General features: G+C 35.3%; 1 protein-coding gene across 1 annotated transcript in view; it reads left to right on the plus strand.

Moving 5' to 3' along the window:
• The window catches only part of FAM92A (family with sequence similarity 92 member A), a 21,086-nt gene extending 11,782 nt beyond the window's left edge, over positions 1–9,304 (plus strand). The window contains exons 7-11 of the mRNA XM_031058506.1: positions 551–556; positions 2,182–2,286; positions 2,813–2,926; positions 4,492–4,611; positions 8,481–9,304. Of these exons, the coding sequence (XP_030914366.1) occupies positions 551–556; positions 2,182–2,286; positions 2,813–2,926; positions 4,492–4,611; positions 8,481–8,591 (456 nt within the window). The 3' untranslated portion in view covers positions 8,592–9,304. The remainder of the gene's footprint in view (positions 1–550; positions 557–2,181; positions 2,287–2,812; positions 2,927–4,491; positions 4,612–8,480) is intronic.
• Positions 9,305–9,589: the final 285 nt, after the last annotated feature.

Below are 9,589 nucleotides of genomic sequence, written 5' to 3' on the forward strand. Positions count from 1 at the left end.
GCTTTCAGGTCTGAGAGAGGCTTTACCACATTAGAGCAGAGCAGCTGGGCTCCTGCAGAGGTTCTCTTATTCTTGAGCAACTGTGATGTTGCAGCAGTGAACAACTTTGGCCACAGATAGCAAAGAATCTGTACTTCCATCTTACAAATTATGTGTTAGCACAGCTTTGAAAGGAAATAATTACCAGATTCTTAAAAATACACTTCCGTAAATCAAAATAGATTTTTTTTTTCCTGAAGAAGTCTGCTAAACTATAGATTGCCTGCTTTTTATTTTATTCTTTTAAAAATAAATAACCAAGCTCTCAGTCCAAAACAGACAGCTGTTCTGAAATGTTTTGGCCTGGATACTTGAATTCTAGCAAAGCTCTAACAGATTTTACATCTTACAGCCAGAGGCTTCAGACAACATAATAATAGTACTAAATATACAGATGTTTTGAAACAACTAAGATAAATAGTTCACAGTATATTAAAAGTAGAAGTGAAAATGAACATGTCCATGAATGTTGATTGTTACATTGCCATTTTTCCTTTACTAATATTTCCAGTCACAGGTGAGTGTTCAGAAAATACCAAACTGCTGTTGTCCAAACTATGCAGGCTCTGCGACTTGGGACACTTCACTCTAAAACAACCAGAATTCCTCTGCCAAAGCATACGTGCACAAATTATGTCCAAACCAAGATTTATTGAGGAGGTGTATTTGATTACCATAGTAATAACATCCTGTATTTGTATGTGTAAGGGCTGCATATGCATAATAGCTGCCATCAGCTTACAGACTGACTGATTGAAGTAATTGAAAATACACAAAATGTCTTTTCTTCCCTCCAGTGGTTTGGACAAAATCAAGAAAGAGAGATGAACATGTGACCTTATGTACTACTAAAGATCATTATCAATTTTGTTTGCCCTGTAATGGCAGAATTGTGTCTATGGTTTTAGGCTGTTTTTGAAAGGAGATTGCTTCAAATTGCTAATACTGTAAAATAAGGTTAGCAGATTACAATCAAAGAAGTGAATAGAGCATGCCTTATTCCTTAGGTTTCCATATATGTAACACTAAAAGCTAGATCACAGGAACTGGACCTTTGGTGTCTTTTTCCATTAAAAAAAAATCCTCTCAAGTTGCAGTTTTGTAGAAAAGGGAAGAACCTTACAACTTGATCACAGGATACAGTACTTGATCCATATACTACTTTAAAATCTCATGACAAAATAGATGTGTGATGATACTTACTGACTGAGCCTGTAAGTATCACTACTGTATGATGTTTGACAAATAATGTGTAGAAAATAACTGAAGTTTAGAGCCAAATCTTGTAGATTGCAAGTGTAAGCTCTTACGTTGTTAATTTGTAATACTACACAGTTCTCAGACTTGACTTAATCAGAATAGTTTCAGCATCTTTCATTAAATGGTAGTGAACTTTCTATAAAGTTTATAAATATATCTAATTAAAATAGCTATTTAAAATGTTTTTTGTAGTAACAAAATAAGAAAAACTGTGTGTGTATGTATGTGTTAAAAATGGTTGACGTGTCCCCTTCCCAGTGCCCCGTTGAAGATGTTTTTTATCAGACATTTTAGTAATACAAAAATATTAAAAGCATAAAATACCTGAAATGCATTTGAATCTAAAAATTACAATAACTAGCCTGCAAGATTGAGATATTTACATGATAAGTACATTAGTTCCAGCTGCTGCTATAATCGTCTATTTAAATAATTTGTAAAAACATACTAAGATGAGGTTCAGCACACTATACTGGAAAAGAATCTTTCTGGACCCACCAGGTTGATCTGCAGTAGAAAACAAGGGGTGATCTTTCCTCCTCTACCACCACTCTGGCCTGCGCTGGGTTAAGTACCTAAACCCCTTTCACTGTGCTATCAGTGGGATGTCAGGACTGGCTCAATAAAACTATCCCATGATTATTACAGATAATGAATCAAAGCAGAGGGACTTTCCTGACTGGCTGCAGCTGATCATTCTTCATGTTTCACATGAAAGTCACAACAGTGTAGAAGGCATCTTTGTATTCATCACGCTGCAGATTTAAATACTGTAACACAGATATGTATTGTCTTGCAAACTCAGACTTAAGTAATGGCAATTATAGCAAATAGCTTTGTATCAAATGCAAGACTAATTTCACCTTTGTGTTACTTTACCAGGCTGAAAATGAACTGCAGAGAGCAACAATGGATGCTACTCGAACAACTCGGCACTTAGAGGAAACCATTGATAATTTTGAGAAACAGAAGATAAGGGACATCAAAGTATGTGTGCTCACATTTCATCTTGCATAATAAAATCATTATAGTTAGTTGGGGGCAAGATTAGCAACATTCTGGTATTCACTGAAATGCAAATCTTGTGGTATTCATGAATATTTCACAGATTTGTAAATTATAGATAGAATCTACAGATAACTTATCCTCAACTGGCTATAAAAGAGCAAAACTTCAAAACAGCAAAACTTCTGACTGACAATATCTTGGGAATACATATTGGAGATTATCAAGTGGCTTTTCAGTAAGACATGTTATTCCTAATACATTTCCTCTTTACTTTTGAAGTATTTATTCAGAATTTTTTATTAAATAATAACTGCATAAGTGATAGCCCAGCCAGAATTTATGTTTAATGTCTAAAGTTCATTTAGATTCATTCAATCTGACTATTTACAAGTACTAAGTATCATGCAGTTATTTATATCATATAAATACCAAACACAGAATACAGTAATTTTTTGAAGGGCAAATATACTGCATTAAGAAAACCTTTCTTTTCATTTGCTTTCAGAACATATTTTCTGAATTTATAACTATTGAAATGTTGTTCCATGGGAAAGCTTTAGAGATATATACTGCTGCCTATCAGAATATCCAAAATATTGATGAAAATGAAGATTTGGAGGTAAGAGTGATTGAGATTTGCTTTTCTGTTTACTTCCTATATAAAAACAATTTTCACAATTGGGCTACACATGTCCCACACAGAAAAATGCAACAAATACTTAGGTTCCCAGAAGAAACTCATGTATACCAAGCTCATTTTTTTTGCATTTCTTCAGCAAGGGCATGCAGGTTTGTAATCTCAGAGAACACAGAGAGCAACTGCAGTGGCAATCTAATCTTTCCCACAAAACACAGAAAAGACACTCACAAAATTACCTGCCACTCCAAGCTCAGGTAAACATAAAACAGTTTTTAAAGAACACTTCTGCAGTGAGTCTTGCTCTAAAGATGCACATAGAAAAAAATCTTAGACTGCTGTGATAAGATGATGTAAAGACTAACTACTATATTAAAGATCTCCCTCTAACCTGAATTTTGTTTGTTTGTTTGTTTTCATCTTTTAATCATTTTTATTAGGCTGTTCTAGAATTAAGAGACATTTGTTACTTACTACAGTGGGTTTTTTGCCTTGTGGCGGTAACCAGCTTCAAGTCATCCCTTCCTTTCTTTCTGAATTATAGTCTCTCTTTCCCAAGATAGGCTTTTCAGTCCTTTATTCATTCTTGCAGTTCTTCTAGATGTTGGGTCTTTAAACTTAATACCATGGAAGTGTGTGTTGTGTATGTATGTTTGGTTTGTCAAAAAAGTTGGATCATTTTCAGTCTTTTTTTGTATATCCTACCAGTCATAATTTTATTCTGTCTATGACATAGCTCAGAACCAAGTTAGCACAAGACTTAAAAAAACATGAGTCTTCAGTGACAGTCATATTTGAGACTACTTGGTAATTTTACTTCATTTAAACTATGTCATGGCAATTTTGTACTATTTTAGTTTCACAATTATAATGTCACATGACACCAATTCAAAAATCTCCTTAAAGTTAGTACTTTGTCTTTCACAACCAAATTTTTAATCTCATTTTAAATTTTCTGTTAATTGGACAATTATTTACTTTTCATAAAAATACTGATCATAATATACCATCTTCTTGACTTAAAGTCTTGCACAAATAGCTGTATTGGTTATTGAAATAACTTGAAAATATAATAGATGTCATGGTCTCCTCTGTATTCTAAGAGGTTTCCCGAATTTTTCTTAAGTTGTACATCTTCTGTACAATTCAATAACATTTTTGATGCAGTTGTGTCTGACAGTAGGGATTTGCTTGTGAAGGGATTGAGTTCATCTTTGCAAGAAATGGAGAGCCTGAAGGAGTTGCTGGGGTTCACACTTCTAGCTTAGCCTTAAACTCAGCTACATATGTTGGTGGGAAACCATTGCAGTTTTCCCTGTGTAAATGCCCCCAAAGCTCTGAAGAATGTTTACTTGACCACATAAGTACGTTGATATGTCTCAGGTTAAGCAAGGACATTTTTTCAGCGACAAGTGATCAGTCCAAACTACAGTCAATGCACATCTCTAGATCAAGTTTCATTCTCCAATGCTGCATTTCTGCAAACTTCAGTCTTGGTAATTCTTGGCTTGCAAGCACCTAAGTGACAGCTTTCTCCATTTGATCAGGTTTTTCGGAGCTCACTTTATCCACCAGACTACCAGTCTCGCTTAGACATAGTTCGTGCAAATTCCAAGTCCCCCTTGCAAAGAACTGGCTCCTCAAAATCTTCAGTGAGAACAGCACAGGTAAGAAAAAAATTACATACTAAATCAGTATATTAAAGATCTACTTAAGATAATCTTTTAGCTAATGCACATGGATCCACTGTCTTCACTCAATTCAGGACCATCAGAAATGTAAAGAAACTTTCAATGGCATAAATATCATAATAGACTCTTGTTAATGCAGCTTTATCATTGAAGGGGAAAACCCCTCAGCTTTTAAAGCTGTGTTGCTTAATTTTGACAAATGCCATTTCCAGCAATACTTGGTGTTCCATCAACTGACTGTGGCATCTTGCAGAGAAGAGATCTAGGAGATTATTTGAGAGAGTAGTGACATTCTTTAAATATTTGCATACTTTTAGTATTCAGATTCTAGTGTGGCCTCTCTACCAGATTCTAATTCAGACTAGTGATACCTTCTAGCAGCAGAGCAAACTCATGACCTACAGTCCTCTCCTTTTATACTCTGAAAATTCACAGCAGGTGAGGAAAAGGATGGTAAAAATGACTGAAACAGTTGAAGACAGTGCCACTCTTTTAGGGACCAGCTACCTTGCAAATATCTTTGCCACTTGTTTACAGCAGTAAACTTGCTGACATTGCAAAATGGCTAAATTATTTTTAATTCACTGCAACTGTAATTCTGTAACTGCAATGATTCTTACCAGTGTTTCAGTTACAGACAAAGCCACATTTAAAATGCATGTATCTTACCTTTCTTCTTTGAATAGACTCATGCATTGATATTGTAGTAAGGAAAATTTTTCTTGACTTCATACACACTTTACCCCTTCTCTGCTCTCAACACAGAATGGATCAGTTATTCCAGTTGAGCTGTTCTGTTGAAAGTATGAATTTTGTCATCTGAAGAGATACAACCTAGTGATTCAGTGCATGAAGTACTACCTTGACTGAATAACTTGCAGTCCTCTCTATCACTTAATTTCATATTCAAGCTACTTCAGAAAATATGAGAAAAAACACAAAACGAGAAAACTGAGTGTGTGTACACTGTGATTCCTCCCAGAGGTGGAGTGGAATTCCATTCTAACTTGCAGGTTAACCTTTCTCATTTACTAGACTGCTCTTAATTATAACTTTGGGTGTTAGTGTTCTTATAACCTCTTAACTTACCTGAAAACAACAGGAGGTCATCTAGACCTAGAGGGAAAGTGCAGTGCAATTCAAAATAAGGTCATCTTACTTGGCTGTGCAGTGTGGATCTCTCTGCAGAGGAGGATCATATGGCCGAAGAAAGGGGTGGAACACCCAACTAATGCAGTCACCATAAGGCAGTGAAGAAAGGGCAGCCCTTTCTGATTCTGTAAATAGCATGGTGCTGAATTACATAAGGGCTAATCTTTGGAACACCAAACATATCTTGAGAAAAAAAAAAAGCCGTATTCAGAAAAACCTGCAGGTGACTTGTTTTATCTTTTCTGTGCATCTTTCACTCTGAAATTTTTGACACATCTAGTTTCCTGCTGCACAGTAATCCTGCACTGTCTGTAATGTAGTACTTTGCAATTTCCAGTGTAAAGCAGTATAAATGATGTGGGAAGCAGTTCAGAGAGTCACACGGCCCAAGTCTGTGGGGCAGGGGAGGACAGACACATACAAACACTAACCTGTAGGTGGGGGACAGTGTAGGAAGTCACTGCATACCAGATGGAATAAAGTGTGCCAGTAACACAATTCAGGTCTTTTCAAAGGATTTAACACATACCATCCTTGAATTTATTTCTGCCTCTGTGGACTAACTTTCTGTATTATCTGTATGTTAAAAATCTAAAGTACTCCTTGAGCTTGACTCATTTTCTCACAAAGAGCTATGTCCTTCATTTTACAATGCTTCACTTGGCAATTCATCCTCAAAATTTTGGTTTACCAGTTCAGGTTGGTAGAGCTTATACTTTAGAACTGTAGCAAAACAGAAGGACCTTTTCCAGATATTTTAAATCAAATTTAACTACACAAGTTTTATCTACATGCATTAAATATAACAAACTTTTGTACTGACACTCTGTAGGACAGCAAAGTGTAATTTTAACCATTATTGAAAATGTCTGCATCCAAATGTTCCAGCACTAAGATGTGGACAGAATTGCCATGTTTCTGCAGTGAAAGATGGAGCTGAACTGCTTAAGCAAGGACTGTCATCACCTGCATGCAACTCATAAAATTAATTTTTACATAAAATTATGTATGGTCAAAAAATTATCATATTCTTTTTTTGCATTAAGTTCTGAAAAATTAAATTTCAATACTGGTATGTTTTAGTTCTTTGGCACAATAACTTGGATTTAAACTGCATAATTTCTTTTCTCACCTTCCTTCCCTGATACAGTTTGGTTCTTAGGGATAGCCATCTTAGCACCACCAGTGATAATATTTAATATACTATTTAGTTAATTGCTGCATGGTCAGAGGTATTTGAGTAGTGAGCAGAAAAAAGCCATAAAGCCAAAACAGTTCCTGTTTCAGGAAAGGGGGGAGCTGTTATTCAGAAATATGATGCAAGTTCTGCTGAAGAATTTCAGATGCTCTGAATTAGGAAAAAAACTTAGAAAATTAGTCTGTCCCAGTGAAATTCATTTCACCTTAACAGGCTCAATCTGCAGCATTCCTCAATTCCTGCAGCATTAAGCAATTGGAGTTCCTTAAACTCCAATTACAAATCACTGGCATTGTCTTTTTCTTCTTTCATTCAATGAGAGACTGCTGCTTTAGACATTTCAGCTCAGGTTAAGCCAGCTTCACCCAATGATTAACTCCATTTTCTGCTATGCTCAGGAATTTGTAAGCAACTATTTGCTTTGAGCTAAATTACATACTTGGTGAGCATGAACAAGACTTAAGTATTTTTCTTCTTTCAGAAGTTCAATGACTACAGTTTGCTTTATGCACACACAAAAAATTTACATTACATACATGGCTGAATGAATTACAATACATCAGAAGTCAATTTAAAAATGAGCGTTTAAAGGACCTTTAAAATAGGGGGCTGCTTAAAAGAAAAGGCAAGCTCTGTCTTCAGTGCAGAAGTTTTTATTATATCACTGTATGTGAGAAGACACAGAAAATATAACCAAAATTAGAGCTTCAGATGCCCTTAGAGAATTACTGAACCTGGAATTTTCAAAAGCATTCCAGATTACTTGGATAACTGTCTTCAATGCTCTCTTTCTTATGGGGAAAGGAAAAAAAAAACATGTATCCTTCTTTAAATTTAAATTTTGCATTGTCTGTGAAGAATCTGTCTTCAATAGGAATTAGACTGAGCCCTCATTAAAAAAAAGTACAGACTGCAGAATCTGTCAAATGAGATGAGTGTGGCAGCTGGCACTTGTTTTTAATGTTTGATGAACCAAAAGGAGGAGTCACTCTAAAAGCAAGCACTGATGGGCAGGGAAAGAAGTTCATCTATGAATCAAGACTCTTAAGTTTGTCTAATTAATTCTTGGGAAAAAAGGTAAAAAGCTTAGAGCAGCATCCTTTTGAGCTTTTAACTGACGAGGTCTGATGTCTTCAAGGCCTAATACTCCTCTTCACCCTGCTGCTTCAGCAGCCAACCCAGGAAAAAACTGATTTGCATCTTGTTGATTTGATTTTTAGCATTAAATTGGTAAAAAATACCATTTTCCTTATCCTATAATAGTTCTGAAGGACTACATGAATATTTTTAGCTTTTAAAAACCATTACAGTATTTTTATTCTGTGTCATGTATCTTTCCATTGGCGTGCATGTTATGAACAGTTATTAAATAAACAACTTATCCCCTCCCCGAAATGATAACCATGCAAACATTTAGGCTGAAAATGCCAATGGAAAATTATTTTTTGTTTGCAGAAAACAAACAGTTGATGTCCTTTTGTTGGGTTTTTATCAGATTTCCCGCAGAATGCTAAGAAAAGATGAAGAAGAGGACGAGGAGGAAGATGAAGATGATGAAGAGGATGATGAGGAGGATGAATTTGATGCTACTAAGGAAGTGAGATAACAAAGCTGTTCTAAGAGGGGTTTTTTATTAAGGGGGAAAAAAACCCTTCACCTAAAGGCTTTTTTTTGTATGTTGGATCTAAAATTTCACTGGGGCTATATATTTAGAATTCCAGCAGGAGCAAGAATCAGTGCTGATTTTAGAGTGCCAGACAACAAATGACCGGTTTCAAAAAATGGAAAAAAATCCACTGAAAGTGGGCAATTTCAGTAGCTAGAAAATGAAATATTTAAATAGATGCCTGTATTATATCTGCATAGATGTTATATTATAAATGTAATCACATTTGCTTAAACTTACATGATGAAGTGTCCAAAAACTGCACTAAGCTTTCAAGCAGTTATGAACATTGTTTTGTCCTTACTTTGCCAATATATTACCTCTCTAGCTATACACCTCTTGAATTTTTTAAGTACTCTAGCTGTAACTGTTATAATTGGGTTTATACATCCTAAAGTAACTGTGGTAATTACAAAAATGTTTGCAGCAACAACCTGTTAAGATTTCATTTTGCGATCCACCCTGGATGGCAGAAGGCATGGTGAGGTGTACTTTTTTTCTTATTTTCATTTTTCTCAGGCTTTCATGAGGTACAGATGACTTTTGATTCCTTTACACATACAGAATGAACAGTCACAAATAAGGACCTGGCCCAGTATCTTATGTTCAATGCTGCTTTGCTTTTAAATAAAAGTGCCTTCATGATAAAACTAGTGGATATTTTATGTAGTTGATGTTTGTTATATTAGTTGACATGCTATACATAGTTCGAATTTCACGTGTTTAGCTATGCAAATCAGTTATTGGTTCCATCAAACATACAAGAAATTACACATTTTGAGTGTAATTTCTTATCCTGTTTGGGGATAGAGGTTACATGTGTTCATTTTTTAACAGTGCATGGTTGTCTGCCAGAAAGTTTACCACACTGTTCACCTCCAGCTTTAGTATCTGCTAAAGAACAAATGCAGAAGAATTTAAACTTGTGACTGGGAAAA

The sequence above is a fragment of the Geospiza fortis genome, unplaced genomic scaffold, assembly GCF_000277835.1.
Source record: "Geospiza fortis unplaced genomic scaffold, GeoFor_1.0 scaffold7, whole genome shotgun sequence".
NCBI classification, from domain to species: Eukaryota; Metazoa; Chordata; class Aves; order Passeriformes; family Thraupidae; genus Geospiza; species Geospiza fortis.